Here is a 22,912-nt window from a genome sequence, read left to right as displayed (position 1 = left end):
CTCGGCCGCAAGAGACCAGTGGGAGGGGCCGCGCCTCCACTCTCTTCTGGCTTTAACCAGAGAGGCTAGATCTGACAACCTGGTCTCCTGTAAAAAGAAAATGTCGGCTTCAACACGGCCGAGAAAATCAAAGGATGCAAATCTAGCCGTATCCGACTTTATGCTGGCACAGTTAATAGTGCCAGCATCAATGGGGTGAGTGCCGCCATATAGGGTGATTAAATTAGATGGCCACACCCTTTACTTTTGTTTCCCCTTCTTTTTAACCCCCTCATCTCCTGAAGAGGAGGAGAAGGCAGGACCACTTTTGGACCTTTTCTTGGATTCTGATTGATCCATTTGATCTCAGTCTTTGTCCGGCCCTGGTCTAGCCCTGCCCTCCGAGGAAGGTGCCTTGACAGGACAGGGCCCAGTTCCCCCCAGAGGCTCTTTCTCCCTAGGCACCTCGCCCTAACCCTCCCCCTGGGGTGGAGATGGTATCGAGGACGAGGTACTGGTTTGACAGGTCAATCAGAGGGGGGCAGTCGGGCTTCAGATTTGGACCTGGCCCACAGTACAAGGAACAGAGGGCTTGGAACTCTTCTTTCTCCCTTACCTATTTCCCTTGTCTTTCTTTTTGGGCCTCTCCCCACTCTCCTCCACACTTTTAGTGGGAGGAATCGAAAGGGTCGGCCATATTGCCTTCCTCTCTGCGATGCCTCCTGATCTGCACAGTACTGTGACCTGCACAGTACAGGATGCGCTAAAATGGGTGGGGCTGCCACACCTGTGACAGACCTTAGGCTGCCCATGGTAGAAGACATGGATTCTATCACATCCAAGGAAGGCAGATGACGGAATGTGGGCAACCGTACTCCCTAAACACTTGAGTTTGACGGAAAACATCCAGGCCCCGGACCAGATCCTGTGCTCATCTAAGTTTTTTTTTTGGCATGTCAGTCACATCCCCATACCGTCCGAGCCAGGTCATGATGTCATAACAAGAAAGCGACTTGTTACGGGTCAAATGGTCACTTTCTTGATAAAGTTCTGACGGGAAATTGCCTTTACGCCGAAATCCCGCCAGCCGGGCTCGCTCTTCACCACTTCGTAGTTCGACCAGAAGAGTTCAAGACCCTCTGGCCAAGTGAAACTGATGTCAAACTTGGCCAAACCGTAAGGGTGAATCAGGGCAAAAATGTAATTCGCCCTGAATTTCATCTGGAGGAGGAGCTCAACCACTTTAGTGTGAGGTGGGCATGCATCTTCGCCCCACCAAATCAGGTTGACCACATTCCTATGGGTATTGTCCTGCCCGGGTGTCGGGAGGGACCAGACCACCTCCCCATTCTACTATCGGAAAGCCCCCAAACCGTGCTTCTCTATGCAGAAAGAGCCTCCACGAGGCGCTGTTGCAAATGGCCTCCAGAGCCGGATGGAGACCCAGACCCACTAATACCACCATTCATACCACTACTCCCACCATCATTCACTCCATTGATACTCCCAAATACACTTCTCTCATCCACAGCACTACTCCCATCATTCTCACATCCTGCAACCTTATTGTCCTGCCTAACAGATCCTGGGCTGGCTGGGACTTGTAGTACTGCTGGCCTTAGTAAGGTCTTCGCTGCTGGCTTAGCTTCCGGGGTCAACGCTGATGGCTCCTCCTCCATGGGTGATGGGACTTCCTGGACACCTTCCCCCCGCCCCCTCACAGGGGAGTGTCTCTCAGTGCCCAGGGAACCGCTCCCAGAGCAAATAGCCTCTGGCACTTGGACACCTCTCTCACCTTCCTGGGTTCCCGCGGAGCGCCACTACAGCTGATCGGTCCTCAGGTCCATCCTCTTCATACTTCCGTGTGTAACAAAGCGTCACATGGCACTCAGCCTAATGCCGTCTGCAGCGCCATGTGATGCTTCGTTCACACGGAAGTATGAAGAGGATGGACCGGAGGACCGATCAGCTGCAGTGGCGCTCCGCGGGAACCCAGAAAGGTGAGAGATGGTTCGTTTTCTTTTTTTTTTGCAGGACGGAGCAGGAATACTCTGCACCAGAGTACTCCTTTAACTCCTTCACTGCCATCCTCACTTTCTTCACCGCCACTACTCTCCCCATCATTCACCTTACCTGGGGATTTCATGGCAGCAAATATGTCTTCATTTTCCAGCTTCTCCCTGAAGAGACCGCTCCCCTCCAGGATCTCTCCTCTCCTCCAGCTTTGTGATCTCAGCCTTCAGGGATGAAATTATTTTCTTTAGCTCAGGCTTATTCCTTTTGGACCCTGTGCTTGCTAGATTCTGAACCCCATGTAGGTCCTCCCTCGCCAACCTGAGCTCCTTAATAAACCGGTCGTATTCCGCAAATCGTGCGGTCATGCGGGAACATTGTTTCGCACTGGACTCCTTGGGCTTTCTTTCAGCCCACATCTCCACACTTTTCCTCCTCGCCTTCCTTCCACCGCTGGATCTCTGGCTTGGAACCGTCGTCTGGGAAGCAAAGCCTGCATTGCTGCAGACTCTGCTAGATGATCTCCCTCCTGCCGGAACAATGGCTGTTGCAGTTTGCTCTCCATCCGGCCGCCAGCCTCGAACAACAGGAGGTGGATGCCCGGGGCTCCATGCAGGAAAGCCCTTCCCAGGAGGCTGCCACACTTCTGGGGAGAGGTTGATGGAACACCTCCTTCACTCTACTCTGCTGGAAGTCTGGAGGAGCTCAAGGAGACACACCCGCACACACTCCTGTCCTGAAATACTCTGTACTTCTGTGGACCCTGCTCCTCCACTATATAACTCTCACCCTGCGACCTCCACATGATCAGCACACTCCTCTCCTGAAACACTTGGTACTGCTAAGGACTTTGCTCCTTTACCTATGTGATTCAGGGCCTGTGACCTTACACCAGTCTGCTACACTCCTCTCCTGACATACTCTGTGCTGCTGTGACTCTCCTGGGTATGCACTCACCTTGGGCACTTGGATGTATTTTCCCTCCCACGTGGAGCCTCTCTTGGACTGTAACTTGTAGAGAACATCCTGGAGCTCCAGGAGCTGGAACAGAGGAAACAGTCAGCAGAGACATTATAGAGCCCCACCCCCTGTGGGTACAGGGATTGTGGTTAATACTGAGACTGGTACTGGGTACAGGGATTGTGGTTAATGGTGAGACTGGTACTGGGTACAGGGATTGTGGTTAATACTGAGACTGGTACTGGGTACAGGGGCTGTGGTTAATACTGAGACTGGTACTGGGTACAGGGGCTGTGGTTAGTGCTGAGACTGGTACTGGGAACAGGGGCTGTGGTTAGTACTGACACTGGTACTGGGTACAGGGGCTGTGGTTAGTGATGAGACTGGTACTGGGGCTGTGGTTAGTGCTGAGACTGGTACTGGGTACAGGGGCTGTGGTTAGTACTGAGACCGGTACTGGGTGCAGGGGCTGTGGTTAGTGCTGAGACTGGTACTGGGTACAGGGGCTGTGGTTAGTGCTGAGACTGGTACTGGGTACAGGGGCTGAGTTAGTGCAGAGACTGGTACTGGGTACAGGGGCTCGTATGGGATGGTGCTGTGACTAGTATGAGGGCATGCTCTGTGGTTGGTACAGGTATGGGCTCTGTGGTTGGTACAGGGATATGTTCTTTGGTTGGTCCTGGGTAAAGTTTTTTGTGTCTGGTATGGGGCATACTCTTGGTCCATATGGGTTGGTGCTGTGACTCATATAGGGGCATGCTCTTTGGTTGGTACTGGGATGGGCTCTATGGTAGGGCATGTTCTCTGGTTGGTACTGGGCTGGACACTGTGCCTGTGAGAGGGCATGCTCTTTTGATACTACTGTGATTGGCTCTATGGCTTGTAGGGAGACTGGTCATGCTATGTGGTTTGTTCTGGTACGGGCTGTGTTGCTAGTAAGGGTCAAGTTCTGTGACTGGCTCCGTGGTATGTATTGGATGGGCTCTATGGTGGATATTGGATGGGCTCTATGGTGGGTATTGGATGGGCTCTATGGTGGATATTGGATGGGCTCTATGGTGGGTATTGGATGGGCTCTATGGTGGATATTGGATGGGCTCTATGGTGGGTATTGCATGGGCTCTCTGGTGGGTATAGGATGGGCTGTATTGTGGGTATTGGATGGGCTGTATTGTGGGTATTGAATGGGCTGTATGGTGGGTATTGGATGGGCTGTTTGGTGGGTATTGGATGGGCTGTATAGTGGGTATTGGATGGGCTGTATGGTGGGTATTGGATGGGCTGTATGTTGGGTATTGGATGGGCTGTTTGGTGGGTATTGAATGGGCTGTATGGTGGGTATTGGATGGGCTGTTTGGTGGGTATTGGATGGGCTGTTTGGTGGGTATTGGATGGGCTGTTTGGTGGGTATTGGATGTGCTGTATGGTGGGTATTGGATGGGCTGTATAGTGGGTATTGGATGGGCTGTATGGTGGGTATTGGATGGGCTGTTTGGTGGGTATTGGATGTGCTGTATTATGGGTATTGGATGGGCTGTATTGTGGGTCTTGCACGGGTTCTCTGGTGGGTATTGGATGGGCTGTATGGTGGGTATTGGATGGGCTGTTTGGTGGGTATTGGATGGGCTGTTTGGTGGGTATTGGATGGGCTGTATTGTGGGTCTTGCACGGGTTCTCTGGTGGGTATTGGATGGGCTGTATGGTGGGTATTGGATGGGCTGTATGGTGGGTATTGGATGGGCTGTATTGTGGGTATTGGATGGGCTCTCTTGTGGGTATTGGACAGGTTCTCTGGTGGGTATTGGACGTATTCTCTGGTGGGTATTGGAGGGGCTCTCTGGTGGGTATTGGATGGGCTCTCTGGTGGGTAGTGACCATCAGGGCTACAGTAATGGACAAGTAGATGAGCAGCGGGCATGGACTCACCAGCTCCTTCTCGCTGACCCTCTGGACTTCCCAGCTGCCGTCTGCCACCTCTACAGATGTCGTCTCCACCAGCATCATGGTCAGGAGGGGGATAAGGCACAAGAAGACGGAGATGAGCGGGCACCTGACAGCCATCAGCAGCTTCTCTCCTGGACAGTGGGTGAAGACTGACCAGTCCCCTGCCCAGTGCAGGAGATTACAGACCTAATGTGATAATGAGGGCACCCGGGGTGATAATCTGCAGGAGACTTTACTTGATCTCTACAAACAACACTGCGCCTCTGATAAATGTATCTAAGCAGGTCATACGTGATACTGCCTGCTCTGTGTGTATCTCATCCTCTCCTGACTCTAGATTCTCCGCTGCCAGGATTTGATAGATCTCATGCATCTTCTGCTGGCGCTGCTGATCTCCTGTCTCCAGCGCCAATGTACAGAATCTGCACTGTAATTGGACGAGAAATAATCCGATCCCCGAGGACAGAAACTAACACACTGTACCAAAAGGACAGCGCAAAACATGATCAATACTGACACCTCCACGTCACAGCACATAGGGGGCGGTAATATAATAGTTGTATACTAGTACATAAGGTGCGGTAACATAATAGTTGTATACTAGTATATAGGGGCGGTAATATAATAGTTATATACTAGTACATAGGGGGCAGAAATATAATAGTTATACTGTATACTAGCGAACACATGGAGAAGAAGGAAAGTCGGCACTGCCGCACTCACGATTCTGCCGGAGTTACTGGATCACTGCACCTTCACGTCCAGATGCCACAAATCCGGTGCTCAGTCCGCCATAAGCATAAGCGTAAGAAACTTGAAAAAAGAGATCGCAGACGGCACTCACGGAAACGGCAAGAAGTTTATTTCGGGATCGCTGGTCCTCGCAACAACAACGACAGGTAAGTCGACCGGTTTCGCGCTACACAGAGCGCTTACACGTGACCTCTGAGAGGTCACGTGTAAGCGCTCTGTGTAGCGCGAAACCGGTCGACTTACCTGTCGTTGTTGTTGCGAGGACCAGCGATCCCGAAATAAACTTCTTGCCGTTTCCGTGAGTGCCGTCTGCGATCTCTTTTTTCAAGATACTGTATACTAGTACATAGGGGGCAGTAATATAATAGTTATACTGTATACTAGTACATAGGGGGCAGTAATATAATAGTTATAAACTAGTAGTTATATTCTTGTGTACAGGAGCGGTATAATAGCAGTTATATTCTTATATATAGGATCAGTATTATAGTAGTTATATTCTTGTATATAGGAGCAGTATTATAGTAGTTATATTCTTGTATATAGAAGCAGTATTATAGTAGTTATATTCTTGTATATAGGGGCAGTATTATAGTAGTTATATTCTTGTATATAGGAGCAGTATTATAGTAGTTATATATTCTTGTATATAGGGGCAGTATTATAGTAGTTATATTCTTGTATATAGGAGGCAGTATTATAGTAGTTATATTCTTGTATATAGGAGCAGTATTATAGTAGTTATATTCTTGTATATAGGAGCAGTATTATAGTAGTTATATTGTATATAGGAGCAGTATTATAGTAGTTATATTCTTGTATATAGGAGCAGTATTATAGTTATTATAGTAGTTATATTCTTGTATATAGGGGCAGTATTATAGTAGTTATATTCTTATATATAGGAGGCAGTATTATAGTAGTTATATTCTTGTATATAGGAGGCAGTATTATAGTAGTTATATTCTTGTATATAGGAGCAGTATTATAGTAGTTATATTCTTGTATATAGGAACAGTATTATAGTAGTTATATTCTTGTATATAGGAGCAGTATTATAGTAGTTATATTCTTGTATATAGGAGCAGTATTATAGTAGTTATATTCTTGTATATAGGAGCAGTATTATAGTAGTTATATTCTTGTATATAGGTGCAGTATTATAGTAGTTATATTCTTGTATATAGGAGGCAGTATTATAGTAGTTATATTCTTGTATATAGGAGCAGTATTATAGTAGATATATTCTTGTATATAGGGGGCAGTATTACAGTAGTTATATTCTTGTATATAGGAGCAGTATTATAGTAGTTATATTCTTGTATATAGGAGCAGTATTATAGTAGTTATATTCTTGTATATAGGGGGCAGTATTATAGTAGTTATATTCTTGTATATAGGAGCAGTATTATAGTAGATATATTCTTGTATATAGGGGGCAGTATTATAGTAGTTATATTCTTGTATATAGGAGCAGTAATATAGTAGTTATATTCTTGTATATAGGTGCAGTATTATAGTAGTTATATTCTTGTATATAGGAGGCAGTATTATAGTAGTTATATTCTTGTATATAGGAGCAGTATTATAGTAGTAATATTCTTGTATATAGGTGCAGTATTATAGTAGTTTTATTCTTGTATATAGGAGGCAGTATTATAGTAGTTATATTCTTGTATATAGGGGGCAGTATTATAGTAGTTATAGGGTAAGTAATGAATCCCGGCACTCACTGGTCTTCATGCAGTTATACTTTTATTCAAACGCAAGGCGCGTTTCGGCTACAGTCGCCTTTTTCAATTGTAAACATATATGTTTGCAATTGAAAAAGGCGACTGGAGCCGAAACGCGTCTTGCGTTTGAATAAAAGTATAACCGCATGAAGACCAGTGAGTGCCGGGATTCATTACTTATCTTATGATTACTACTATCCTCGTGCACCACGCGACTCCAAGTGCCGCCCTACACTATTGAACTTTGTTATAGTAGTTATATTCTTGCATATAAGAGGCAGTAATATAGTAGTGATATTCTTGTATATAGGGGGAAGTATTATAGTAGGTATATTCTTGTATATAGGAGCAGTATGATAGTAGGTATATTCTTGTATATAGGGGGCAGTATTATAGTAGTTATATTCTTGTATATAGGGGCAGTGTTATAGCAGTTATATTCTTGTATATAGGGGTCAATATTATAGTAGTTATATTCTTGTATATAGGAGCAGTATTATAGTAGTTATATTCTTGTATATAGGAGCAGTATTATAGTAGTTATATTCTTGTATATAGGAGCAGTATTATAGTAGTTATATTCTTGTATATAGGAGCAGTATTATAGCAGTTATATTCTTGTATATAGGAGCAGTATTATAGTAGTTATAATCTTGTATATAGGAGCAGTATTATAGTAGTTATATTCTTGTATATAGGGGCAGTATTATAGTAGTTATATTCTTGTATATAGGAGCAGTATTAGTAGTTATATTCTTGTATATAGGGGCAGTATTATAGTAGTTATATTCTTATATATAGGAGGCAGTATTATAGTAGTTATATTCTTGTATATAGGAGCAGTATTATAGTAGTTATATTCTTGTATATAGGAGCAGTATTATAGTAGTTATATTCTTCTATATAGGGGCAGTATTATAGTAGATATATTCTTGTATATAGGAGGCAGTATTATAGTAGTTATATTCTTGTATATAGGAGCAGTATTATAGTAGTTATATTCTTGTATATAGGAGCAGTATTATAGTAGTTATATTCTTGTATATAGGAGCAGTATTATAGTAGTTATATTCTTGTATATAGGAGGCAGTATTATAGTAGTTATATTCTTGTATACAGGGGGCAGTATTATAGTAGTTATATTCTTGTATATAGGGGCAGTATTATAGTAGTTATATTCTTGTATATAGGGGCAGTATTATAGTAGTTATATTCTTGTATATAGGAGCAGTATTATAGTAGATATATTTGTATATGGGGGCAGTATTATAGTAGATATATTTGTATACAGGGGGCAGTATTATAGTAGTTATATTCTTGTATATAGGAGGCAGTATTATAGTAGTTATATTCTTGTATATAGGAGCAGTATTATAGTAGTTATATTCTTGTATATAGGGGCAGTATTATAGTAGTTATATTCTTGTATATAGGAGCAGTATTATAGTAGTTATATTCTTGTATATAGGAGCAGTATTATAGTAGATATATTTGTATACGGGGGCAGTATTATAGTAGATATATTTGTATACAGGGGGCAGTATTATAGTAGTTATATTCTTGTATACAGGGGGCAGTATTATAGTAGATATATTCTTGTATACAGGAGGCAGTATTATAGTAGTTATATTCTTGTATATAGGAGCAGTATTATAGTAGTTATATTCTTGTATATAGGAGCAGTATTATAGTAGTTATATTCTTGTATATAGGAGCAGTATTATAGTAGATATATTTGTATACGGGGGCAGTATTATAGTAGATATATTTGTATACGGGGGCAGTATTATAGTAGTTATATTCTTGTATATAGGAGGCAGTATTATAGTAGTTATATTCTTGTATATAGGAGCAGTATTATAGTAGTTATATTCTTGTATATAGGGGCAGTATTATAGTAGTTATATTCTTGTATATAGGAGCAGTATTATAGTAGTTATATTCTTGTATATAGGAGCAGTATTATAGTAGTTATATTCTTGTATATAGGAGGCAGTATTATAGTAGTTATATTCTTGTATACAGGGGGCAGTATTATAGTAGTTATATTCTTGTATATAGGGGCAGTATTATAGTAGTTATATTCTTGTATATAGGGGCAGTATTATAGTAGTTATATTCTTGTATATAGGAGCAGTATTATAGTAGATATATTTGTATATGGGGGCAGTATTATAGTAGATATATTTGTATACAGGGGGCAGTATTATAGTAGTTATATTCTTGTATATAGGAGGCAGTATTATAGTAGTTATATTCTTGTATATAGGAGCAGTATTATAGTAGTTATATTCTTGTATATAGGGGCAGTATTATAGTAGTTATATTCTTGTATATAGGAGCAGTATTATAGTAGTTATATTCTTGTATATAGGAGCAGTATTATAGTAGATATATTTGTATACGGGGGCAGTATTATAGTAGATATATTTGTATACAGGGGGCAGTATTATAGTAGTTATATTCTTGTATACAGGGGGCAGTATTATAGTAGATATATTCTTGTATACAGGAGGCAGTATTATAGTAGTTATATTCTTGTATATAGGAGCAGTATTATAGTAGTTATATTCTTGTATATAGGAGCAGTATTATAGTAGTTATATTCTTGTATATAGGAGCAGTATTATAGTAGATATATTTGTATACGGGGGCAGTATTATAGTAGATATATTTGTATACGGGGGCAGTATTATAGTAGTTATATTCTTGTATATAGGAGGCAGTATTATAGTAGTTATATTCTTGTATATAGGAGCAGTATTATAGTAGTTATATTCTTGTATATAGGGGCAGTATTATAGTAGTTATATTCTTGTATATAGGAGCAGTATTATAGTAGTTATATTCTTGTATATAGGAGCAGTATTATAGTAGATATATTTGTATACGGGGGCAGTATTATAGTAGATATATTTGTATACAGGGGGCAGTATTATAGTAGTTATATTCTTGTATACAGGGGGCAGTATTATAGTAGATATATTTGTATACAGGGGGCAGTATTATAGTAGTTATATTCTGGTATACTGGGGGCAGTATTATAGTAGATATATTTGTATACTGGGGGCAGTATTATAGTAGATATATTTGTATACAGGGGGCAGTATTATAGTAGATATATTTGTATACAGGGGGCAGTATTATATTAGATATATTTGTATACAGGGGGCAGTATTATAGTAGTTATATTCTTGTGTATAGGGGCAGTATTATAGTAGTTATATTCTTGTATATAGGAGCAGTATTATAGTAGTTATATTCTTGTGTATAGGAGGCAGTATTATAGTAGATATATTCTTGTATATAGGAGCAGTATTATAGTAGTTATATTCTTGTATATAGGAGCAGTATTATAGTAATTATATTCTTGTATATAGGAGCAGTATTATAGTAGTGATATTCTTGTATATAGGAGCAGTATTATAGTAGTTATATTCTTGTATATAGTAGGCAGTATTATAGTAGTTATATTCTTATATGTAGGAGCAGTATTATAGTAGTTATATTCTTGTATGTAGGAGCAGTATTATAGTAGATATATTTGTATACAGGGGGCAGTATTATAGTAGATATGTTTGTATACAGGGGGCAGTATTATAGTAGATATATTTGTATACAGGGGGCAGTATTATAGTAGATATATTTGTATGCAGGGGGCAGTATTATAGTAGATATATTTGTATGCAGGGGGCAGTATTATAGTAGATATATTTGTATGCAGGGGGCAGTATTATAGTAGATATATTTGTATGCAGGGGGCAGTATTATAGTAGATATATTTGTATATAGGGGGCAGTATTATAGTAGATATATTTGTATACAGGGGGCAGTATTATAGTAGATATATTTGTATGCAGGGGGCAGTATTGGGCATTGTTGTGTGCACACTAGTTGTCCCCTTCCTTCCCATCCTCATACACTGTGTATTACCCAGTAGGGGGCGACACTTAGCACATTTGTTTCTCGTGTTATGACGTCAATGTTGGGGGCACAAGGTGGGCCCGGTGATGATGGGAGTAATCTCCTTAGATAACATGTGACATAATCTGCGGCTCGGTGGGATTATCCGTGCGCCCTGAGGTGAGATCACATTTAGTGCGTTATGTAATGTTCGCCGGGTGACGATTCCAGAGAACATCAAGCCGCTCTCAGCCCTCTCCATTATACGGCACTCATGTCCTCTGCCTTTGTGCCTATGACAACACTTCCTGTCCCTGTGCTCTGGCCTCTCAGTGTTGTCATAGGGACACTGGACCTCACCATATCTCTTCTTCCCTATGATAACACTGAGCTGTCAGGTAGAATTGTTGTCACAGGGATTTGAGGGCAGATATTGTTTCTATAGGAATATACTGAATATAGGTCGGTGGATGAGAGCGATGACCCTTGACCCTGTATGTTGTCACATTGGTCACAGCAGCACAGAGGAACCCAAGAAACACATAGAAGAATCTGTATAAGAATCCTTTATTATAAAACATAGTATCATATAAAACATTGATAGAGAGTGGGGGAGCGGAGTGCTGCTGCTCTCTGTTATCAGCCACATTACAGCTTTGTCCTCCATAACGGACAGATTTGGGTCTGAATGATCCGATGAGGGGAAATCATTACAGAGCGCACAAATGACGTCCATATATCAGGACAAGGGGTGGAGGGGACACTACACTTAGGGGGGGGTGGAGGGGACACTACACTGAGGGGGGGTGGAGGGGACTCTACACTTTGGGGGGGTGGAGGGGACAATACACTGAGGGTGGGTGGAGGGGACACTACACTGAGGGGGGGGGGTGGAGGGGACACTACACTGAGGGGGGGTAGAGGGGACACTACACTGAGGGGGGGGTGGAGGGGACACTACACTGAGGTTGAGTGAAGGGGACACTACACTGAGGGGGGTGGAGGGGACACTACACTGAGGGTGAGTGGGGGTGGAGGGGACACTACACTGAGGGTGAGTGGGGGTGGAGGGGACACTACACTGAGGGGGGGTGGAGGGGACACTACACTGAGGGTGAGTGGGGGTGGAGGGGACACTACACTGAGGGTGAGTGGGGGTGGAGGGGACACTACACTGAGGGTGAGTGGGGTGGAGGGGACACTACAATGAGGGTGAGTGGGGGTGGAGGGGACACTACACTGGGGGAGTGGGGGGTGGAGGGGACACTACAATGAGGGTGAGTGAGGGTGGAGGGGACACTACACTGGGGGAGTGGGGGTGGAGGGGACACTACACTGAGGGTGAGTGGGGGCGTGGAGGGGACACTACATTGAGGGTGAGTGGGGTGGAGGGGACACTACATTGAGGGTGAGTGGGGTGGCAGGGACACTACATTGAGGGTGAGTGGGGTGGCAGGGACACTACATTGAGGGTGAGTGGGGGTGGAGGGGACACTACATTGAGGGTGAGTAGGGGTGGAGGGGACACTACATTGAGGGTGAGTGGGGGTGGAGGGGACACTACATTGAGGGTGAGTGGGGGTGGAGGGGACACTACATGGAGGGTGAGTGGGGTGGCGGGGACACTACATTGAGGGTGAGTGGGGGTGGAGGGGACACTACATGGAGGGTGAGTGGGGTGGAGGGGACACTACATTGAGGGTGAGTGGGAGTGGAGGGGACACTACATTGAGGGTGAGTGGGGGTGCAGGGTGTGTGGCCCCTCAGTAACAGCGCAGCATGAAGGAGTTACAGGAGGCTCCGCGCAGGCAGTCACACAGCTTCCCGATCCGCGGTCCGTGCTTCATGGCGCAGCGCTCCCCGACATCACACTGCACAGAGAATAGATGGTCAGCTCTGTGGGCAAAACCTCATGTGTTCTAATATATAGGACAGATCCTCACCCGGGGCACCTGGGCCGCCTTCTTCTCCAGCCTCATCCCATTGTCCTGGTTATATTCCAGCATTTCTCCAAGAGCCACAGCCTGGGGGGGGGGGGCAAGAACAGTCAGAACACAAGGGGTTAATCACCGGCGGCTTAGACAACACCTACTGGAGAAACTGGGATTGTATCACCCCTGACCCCAGGAGCTCACAATCTAATCTATCACATACAATGTATCACTCCCATCATCCCTGACCCCAGGAGCTCACAATCTAATCTCCTGTCATACAATGTATCACTCCCATCATCCCTGACCCCAGGAGCTCACAATCTAATCTCCTATCATACAATGTATCACTCCCATCATCCCTGACCCCAGGAGCTCACAATCTAATCTCCTATCACATACAATGTATCACTCCCATCATCCCTGACCCCAGGAGATCACAATCTAATCTCCTATCATACAATGTATCACTCCCATCATCCCTGACCCCAGGAGATCACAATCTAATCTCCTATCACATACAATGTATCACTCCCATCATCCCTGACCCCAGGAGCTCACAATCTAATCTATCACATACAATGTATCACTCCCATCATCCCTGACCCCAGGAGCTCACAATCTAATCTATCACATACAATGTATCACTCCCATCATCCCTGACCCCAGGAGCTCACAATCTAATCTATCACATACAATGTATCACTCCCATCATCCCTGACCCCAGGAGCTCACAATCTAATCTCCTGTCATACAATGTATCACTCCCATCATCCCTGACCCCAGGAGCTCACAATCTAATCTCCTGTCATACAATGTATCACTCTCATCATCCCTGACCCCAGGAGATCACAATCTAATCTCCTATCATACAATGTATCACTCCCATCATCCCTGACCCCAGGAGCTCACAATCTAATCTCCTATCACATACAATGTATCACTCCCATCATCCCTGACCCCAGGAGATCACAATCTAATCTCCTATCATACAATGTATCACTCCCATCATCCCTGACCCCAGGAGATCACAATCTAATCTCCTATCACATACAATGTATCACTCCCATCATCCCTGACCCCAGGAGCTCACAATCTAATCTATCACATACAATGTATCACTCCCATCATCCCTGACCCCAGGAGCTCACAATCTAATCTATCACATACAATGTATCACTCCCATCATCCCTGACCCCAGGAGCTCACAATCTAATCTATCACATACAATGTATCACTCCCATCATCCCTGACCCCAGGAGCTCACAATCTAATCTCCTATCATACAATGTATCACTCCCATCATCCCTGACCCCAGGAGCTCACAATCTAATCTATCACATACAATGTATCACTCCCATCATCCCTGACCCCAGGAGCTCACAATCTGATCTCCTATCACATACAATGTATCACTCCCATCATCCCTGACCCCAGGAGATCACAATCTAATCTCCTATCACATACAATGTATCACTCCCATCATCCCTGACCCCAGGAGATCACAATCTAATCTCCTATCATACAATGTATCACTCCCATCATCCCTGACCCCAGGAGATCACAGTCTAATCTCCTATCATACAATGTATCACTCCCATCATCCCTGACCCCCAGGAGCTCACAATCTAATCTATCACATACAATGTATCACTCCCATCATCCCTGACCCCAGGAGCTCACAATCTAATCTATCACATACAATGTATCACTCCCATCATCCCTGACCCCAGGAGCTCACAATCTAATCTATCACATACAATGTATCACTCCCATCATCCCTGACCCCAGGAGCTCACAATCTAATCTATCACATACAATGTATCACTCCCATCATCCCTGACCCCAGGAGATCACAATCTAATCTCCTATCATACAATGTATCACTCCCATCATCCCTGACCCCAGGAGATCACAATCTAATCTCCTATCATACAATGTATCACTCCCATCATCCCTGACCCCAGGAGATCACAGTCTAATCTCCTATCATACAATGTATCACTCCCATCATCCCTGACCCCCAGGAGCTCACAATCTAATCTATCACATACAATGTATCACTCCCATCATCCCTGACCCCAGGAGTTCACAATCTAATCTATCACATACAATGTATCACTCCCATCATCCCTGACCCCAGGAGCTCACAATCTAATCTATCACATACAATGTATCACTCCCATCATCCCTGACCCCAGGAGCTCACAATCTAATCTCCTATCACATACAATGTATCACTCCCATCATCCCTGACCCCAGGAGATCACAATCTAATCTCCTATCATACAATGTATCACTCCCATCATCCCTGACCCCAGGAGATCACAGTCTAATCTCCTATCATACAATGTATCACTCCCATCATCCCTGACCCCAGGAGATCACAATCTAATCTCCTATCACATACAATGTATCACTCCCATCATCCCTGACCCCAGGAGCTCACAATCTAATCTATCACATACAATGTATCACTCCCATCATCCCTGACCCCAGGAGCTCACAATCTAATCTATCACATACAATGTATCACTCCCATCATCCCTGACCCCAGGAGTTCACAATCTAATCTATCACATACAATGTATCACTCCCATCATCCCTGACCCCAGGAGCTCACAATCTAATCTATCACATACAATGTATCACTCCCATCATCCCTGACCCCAGGAGCTCACAATCTGATCTCCTATCACATACAATGTATCACTCCCATCATCCCTGACCCCAGGAGATCACAATCTAATCTCCTATCACATACAATGTATCACTCCCATCATCCCTGACCCCAGGAGATCACAATCTAATCTCCTATCATACAATGTATCACTCCCATCATCCCTGACCCCAGGAGATCACAGTCTAATCTCCTATCATACAATGTATCACTCCCATCATCCCTGACCCCAGGAGATCACAATCTAATCTCCTATCATACAATGTATCACTCCCATCATCCCTGACCCCAGGAGCTCACAATCTAATCTATCACATACAATGTATCACTCCCATCATCCCTGACCCCAGGAGTTCACAATCTAATCTATCACATACAATGTATCACTCCCATCATCCCTGACCCCAGGAGCTCACAATCTAATCTATCACATACAATGTATCACTCCCATCATCCCTGACCCCAGGAGCTCACAATCTGATCTCCTATCACATACAATGTATCACTCCCATCATCCCTGACCCCAGGAGATCACAATCTAATCTCCTATCACATACAATGTATCACTCCCATCATCCCTGACCCCAGGAGATCACAATCTAATCTCCTATCATACAATGTATCACTCCCATCATCCCTGACCCCAGGAGATCACAATCTAATCTCCTATCACATACAATGTATCACTCCCATCATCCCTGACCCCAGGAGCTCACAATCTAATCTCCTATCATACAATGTATCACTCCCATCATCCCTGACCCCAGGAGATCACAATCTAATCTCCTATCATACAATGTATCACTCCCATCATCCCTGACCCCAGGAGCTCACAATCTAATCTCCTATCACATACAATGTATCACTCCCATCATCCCTGACCCCAGGAGCTCACAATCTAATCTCCTATCATACAATGTATCACTCCCATCATCCCTGACCCCAGGAGCTCACAATCTAATCTCCTATCATACAATGTATCACTCCCATCATCCCTGACCCCAGGAGATCCCAATCTAATCTCCTATCATACAATGTATCACTCCCATCATCCCTGACCCCAGGAGCTCACAATCTAATCTCCTATCATATAATGTATCACTCCCATCATCCCTGACCCCAGGAGATCACAATCTAATCTCCTATCATACAATGTATCACTCCCATCATCCCTGACCCCAGGAGCTCACAATCTAATCTCCTATCATACAATGTATCACTCCCATCATCCCTGACCCCAGGAGCTCACAATCTAATCTCCTATCATACAATGTATCACTCCCATCATCCCTGACCCCAGGAGATCACAATCTAATCTCCTATCACATACAATGTATCACTCCCATCATCCCTGACCCCAGGAGATCACAATCTAATCTCCTATCATACAATGTATCACTCCCATCATCCCTGACCCCAGGAGCTCACAATCTAATCTCCTATCACATACAATGTATCACTCCCATCATCCCTGACCCCAGGAGCTCACAATCTAATCTCCTATCATACAATGTATCACTCCCATCATCCCTGACCCCAGGAGCTCACAATCTAATCTCCTATCATACAATGTATCACTCCCATCATCCCTGACCCCAGGAGATCCCAATCTAATCTCCTATCATACAATGTATCACTCCCATCATCCCTGACCCCAGGAGCTCACAATCTAATCTATCATACAATGTATCACTCCCATCATCCCTGACCCCAGGAGATCACAATCTAATCTCCTATCATACAATGTATCACTCCCATCATCCCTGACCCCAGGAGCTCACAATCTAATCTATCATACAATGTATCACTCCCATCATCCCTGACCCCAGGAGATCACAATCTAATCTCCTATCATACAATGTATCACTCCCATCATCCCTGACCCCAGGAGATCACAATCTAATCTCCTATCATACAATGTATCACTCCCATCATCCCTGACCCCAGGAGATCACAATCTAATCTCCTATCATACAATGTATCACTCCCATCATCCCTGACCCCAGGAGATCACAATCTAATCTCCTATCACATACAATGTATCACTCCCATCATCCCTGACCCCAGGAGATCACAATCTAATCTACTATCACATACAATGTATCACTCCCATCATCCCTGACTCCAGGAGATCACAATCTAATCTATCACATACAATGTATCACTCCCATTATCCCTGACCCCAGGAGATCACAATCTAATCTCCTATCACATACAATGTATCACTCCCATCATCCCTGACCCCAGGAGCTCACAATCTAATCTCCTATCATACAATGTATCACTCCCATCATCCCTGACCCCAGGAGCTCACAATCTAATCTCCTATCATATAATGTATCACTCCCATCATCCCTGACCCCAGGAGATCACAATCTAATCTCCTATCATACAATGTATCACTCCCATCATCCCTGACCCCAGGAGCTCACAATCTAATCTCCTATCATACAATGTATCACTCCCATCATCCCTGACCCCAGGAGATCACAATCTAATCTCCTATCATACAATGTATCACTCCCATCATCCCTGACCCCAGGAGCTCACAATCTAATCTCCTATCATACAATGTATCACTCCCATCATCCCTGACCCCAGGAGCTCACAATCTAATCTCCTATCATACAATGTATCACTCCCATCATCCCTGACCCCAGGAGATCCCAATCTAATCTCCTATCATACAATGTATCACTCCCATCATCCCTGACCCCAGGAGCTCACAATCTAATCTCCTATCATATAATGTATCACTCCCATCATCCCTGACCCCAGGAGATCACAATCTAATCTCCTATCATACAATGTATCACTCCCATCATCCCTGACCCCAGGAGCTCACAATCTAATCTCCTATCATACAATGTATCACTCCCATCATCCCTGACCCCAGGAGCTCACAATCTAATCTCCTATCATACAATGTATCACTCCCATCATCCCTGACCCCAGGAGATCACAATCTAATCTCCTATCACATACAATGTATCACTCCCATCATCCCTGACCCCAGGAGATCACAATCTAATCTCCTATCATACAATGTATCACTCCCATCATCCCTGACCCCAGGAGCTCACAATCTAATCTCCTATCACATACAATGTATCACTCCCATCATCCCTGACCCCAGGAGCTCACAATCTAATCTCCTATCATACAATGTATCACTCCCATCATCCCTGACCCCAGGAGCTCACAATCTAATCTCCTATCATACAATGTATCACTCCCATCATCCCTGACCCCAGGAGATCCCAATCTAATCTCCTATCATACAATGTATCACTCCCATCATCCCTGACCCCAGGAGCTCACAATCTAATCTATCATACAATGTATCACTCCCATCATCCCTGACCCCAGGAGATCACAATCTAATCTCCTATCATACAATGTATCACTCCCATCATCCCTGACCCCAGGAGCTCACAATCTAATCTATCATACAATGTATCACTCCCATCATCCCTGACCCCAGGAGATCACAATCTAATCTCCTATCATACAATGTATCACTCCCATCATCCCTGACCCCAGGAGATCACAATCTAATCTCCTATCATACAATGTATCACTCCCATCATCCCTGACCCCAGGAGATCACAATCTAATCTCCTATCATACAATGTATCACTCCCATCATCCCTGACCCCAGGAGATCACAATCTAATCTCCTATCACATACAATGTATCACTCCCATCATCCCTGACCCCAGGAGATCACAATCTAATCTACTATCACATACAATGTATCACTCCCATCATCCCTGACCCCAGGAGATCACAATCTAATCTATCACATACAATGTATCACTCCCATTATCCCTGACCCCAGGAGATCACAATCTAATCTCCCTATAATATACTTATAACTATTATGAATAATACATAGTGATATATCAGGAGGTAGAAGACAGAGCGATGTTCTGCAGAGAGGTCAGAGGTGTAATCATCTGCACATACTTTCCTGTGGGCACTCACCAGGCTGTTGCTCTGCAGGGGTAGGTCCTCGGGGGATATCTGCAGTCGGGGGTCCTCTCCTCTCCCCAGCAGGATCAGTGTGGACAGGTAGAGGGCCAGCAGGAGGGCGCAGTGTTTGGGGGGCCCCTGGGTGATGGTCTCCATAGCTGCGCTCTCCGGTGAGGTGTTGTGGTGACTCTGGGCTTTGGACTTTTATAGTCCCTGCCCCCCCCCTCCCCCCTTGTATGTGGAGGTGAGATGATCTGCGAGTCTGATCACTGAGGATATAGCGGCTGCACCTCATATCTCAGAATCTCCGCACACAGTGTCCCCAGGGCTTATGTTCATTCAGGGACTGATCTAATATTTCTCACAGCTGAGGGTTTGTTATAATGTATCAGTGCAGGTAAAAGTTATCAGTCTGCTACCCGCAGAGTAGTGGTCTCTCACTCGGGGCTCTCCAGCTGCTGCAAAACTACAACTTCCAGCATGCCTGACCAGCCAGAGGCTGTCTGGGCATGCTGGAAGTTTTAGTTTTGCAGCAGCTGGAGGTCCACAGTTTGGACACCTAGGGACAAGTGGAATTAGGTGGTGAAGGTCTGGAGCTCTTTGCTTTTCCCCATCATGAGATGTGTCTTGTGTGACTTTTCTCCACCATGAGATGTGTCTTGTGTGACTTTTACCCCATGAGATGTGTCTTGTGTGACTTTTCTCCACCATGAGATGTGTCTTGTGTGACTTTTACCCCATGAGATGTGTCTTGTGTGACTTTTCCCCACCATGAGATGTGTCTTGTGTGACTTTTCTCCACCATGAGATGTCTTGTGTGACTTTTCCCCACCATGAGATGTCTTGTGTGACTTTTCCCCACCGTGAGATGTGTCTTGTGTGACTTTTCCCCACCATGAGATGTCTTGTGTGACTTTTCCCCACCGTGAGATGTGTCTTGTGTGACTTTTCTCCACCATGAGATGTGTCTTGTGTGACTTTTCCCCACCATGAGATGTCTTGTGTCACTTTTCTCCCCCATGAGATGTGTCTTGTGTGACTTTTCTCCACCATGAGATGTGTCTTGTGTGACTTTTCTCCACCATGAGATGTGTCTTGTGTGACTTTTCTCCACCGTGAGATGTGTCTTGTGTGACTTTTCTCCACCGTGAGATGTGTCTTGTGTGACTTTTCTCCACCATGAGATGTGTCTTGTGTGACTTTTCCTCCACCATGAGATGTGTCTTGTGTGACTTTTCTCCTCCATGAGATGTGTCTTGTCACTTTTCTCCCCCATGAAATGTCTTGTGTGACTTTTCTCCACCATAAGATGTGTCTTGTGTGACTTTCCCCACCATGAGATGTGTCTTGTGTGACTTTTCCCCACCATGAGATGTGTCTTGTGTGACTTTTCTCTACCATGAGATGTGTCTTGTGTGACTTTTCTCCACCATGAGATGTGTCTTGTGTGACTTTTCTCCACCATGAGATGTGTCTTGTGTGACTTTTCTCCACCATGAGATGTGTCTTGTGTGACTTTTCTCCCCCATGAGATGTGTCTTGTGTGACTTTTCTCCCCCATGAGATGTGTCTTGTATGACTTTTCTCCTCCATGAGATGTGTCTTGTGTGACTTTTACCCCCATGAGATGTGTCTTGTGTGACTTTTCTCCACCATGAGATGTGTCTTGTGTGAATTTTCTCCACCATGAGATGTGTCTTGTGTGACTTTTCTCCACCATGAGATGTGTCTTGTGTGACTTTTACCCCATGAGATGTGTCTTGTGTGACTTTTCCCCACCATGAGATGTGTCTTGTGTGACTTTTCCCCACCATGAGATGTGTCTTGTGTGACTTTTCTCCACCATGAGATGTGTCTTGTGTGACTTTTACCCCATGAGATGTCTTGTGTGACTTTTCCCCACCATGAGATGTGTCTTGTGTGACTTTTCCCCACCATGAGATGTGTCTTGTGTGACTTTTCCCCACCATGAGATGTGTCTTGTGTGACTTTTCCCCACCATGAGATGTGTCTTGTGTGACTTTTCTCCACCATGAGATGTGTCTTGTGTGACTTTTCTCCACCATGAGATGTGTCTTGTGTGACTTTTACCCCATGAGATGTCTTGTGTGACTTTTCCCCACCATGAGATGTGTCTTGTGTGACTTTTCCCCACCATGAAATGTGTCTTGTGTGACTTTTCCCCACCGTGAGATGTGTCTTGTGTGACTTTTCTCCCCCATGAGATGTGTCTTGTGTGACTTTTCTCTACCAGGAGATGTGTCTTGTGTGACTTTTCTCCACCATGAGATGTGTCTTGTGTGACTTTTCTCCACCATGAGATGTGTCTTGTGTGACTTTTCTCCACCATGAGATGTGTCTTGTGTGACTTTTCTTCACCATGAGATGTCTTGTGTCACTTTTCTCCTCCATGAGATGTGTCTTGTGTGACTTTTCTCCACCATGAGATGTGTCTTGTGTGACTTTTCTCCACCATGAGATGTGTCTTGTGTCACTTTTCTCCACCATGAGATGTGTCTTGTGTGACTTTTCTCCATCATGAGATGTGTCTTGTGTCACTTTTCTCCACCATGAGATGTGTCTTGTGTCACTTTTCTCCACCATGAGATGTGTCTTGTGTCACTTTTCTCCACCATGAGATGTGTCTTGTGTCACTTTTCTCCACCATGAGATGTGTCTTGTGTCACTTTCCTCCACCATGAGATGTGTCTTGTGTCACTTTTCTCCACCATGAGATGTGTCTTGTGTGACTTTTCCTCCACCATGAGATGTGTCTTGTGTCACTTTTCTCCACCATGAGATGTGTCTTGTGTCACTTTTCTCCACCATGAGATGTGTCTTGTGTCACTTTTCTCCCCCATGAGATGTCTTGTGTGACTTTTCTCCCCCATGAGATGTGTCTTGTGTGACTTTTCCTCCACCATGAGATGTGTCTTGTGTGACTTTTCTCCACCATGAGATGTCTTGTGTGACTTTTCTCCACCATGAGATTTGTCTTGTGTTACTTTTCCCCACCATGAGATGTGTCTTGTGTGACTTTT

General features: G+C 44.3%; 1 protein-coding gene across 1 annotated transcript; it reads right to left on the bottom strand.

The window, feature by feature from the left end:
* Positions 1-12,369: 12,369 nt before the first annotated feature.
* Positions 12,370-20,028, bottom strand: LOC130295960 (cocaine- and amphetamine-regulated transcript protein-like). Its single transcript, XM_056547329.1, has 3 exons — positions 19,884-20,028; positions 13,229-13,309; positions 12,370-13,156 (listed from the first exon to the last, which is right to left on the bottom strand). The coding sequence occupies exons 1-3, from the start codon at positions 20,025-20,027 to the stop codon at positions 13,049-13,051; spliced, it is 333 nt and encodes a 110-aa protein (XP_056403304.1). The 5' UTR covers position 20,028; the 3' UTR covers positions 12,370-13,048.
* Positions 20,029-22,912: the final 2,884 nt, after the last annotated feature.

This window comes from Hyla sarda, chromosome 11, assembly GCF_029499605.1.
Source record: "Hyla sarda isolate aHylSar1 chromosome 11, aHylSar1.hap1, whole genome shotgun sequence".
Classification (NCBI taxonomy): domain Eukaryota; kingdom Metazoa; phylum Chordata; class Amphibia; order Anura; family Hylidae; genus Hyla; species Hyla sarda.
This window is presented reverse-complemented; position numbering and strand designations above follow the sequence as displayed.

Excerpts from the sequence above, each read along its gene's own strand:
- LOC130295960 (XM_056547329.1), bottom strand. The coding sequence starts at position 20,027 with ATGGAGACCATCACCCAGGGGCCCCCCAAACACTGCGCCCTCCTGCTG. Across the intron at positions 13,310-19,883 it reads CCCTGCAGAGCAACAGCCTG|GCTGTGGCTCTTGGAGAAAT; the intron begins GTGAGTGCCCAC and ends CCCCCCCCCCAG. Across the intron at positions 13,157-13,228 it reads AGGCGGCCCAGGTGCCCCGG|TGTGATGTCGGGGAGCGCTG; the intron begins GTGAGGATCTGT and ends TTCTCTGTGCAG.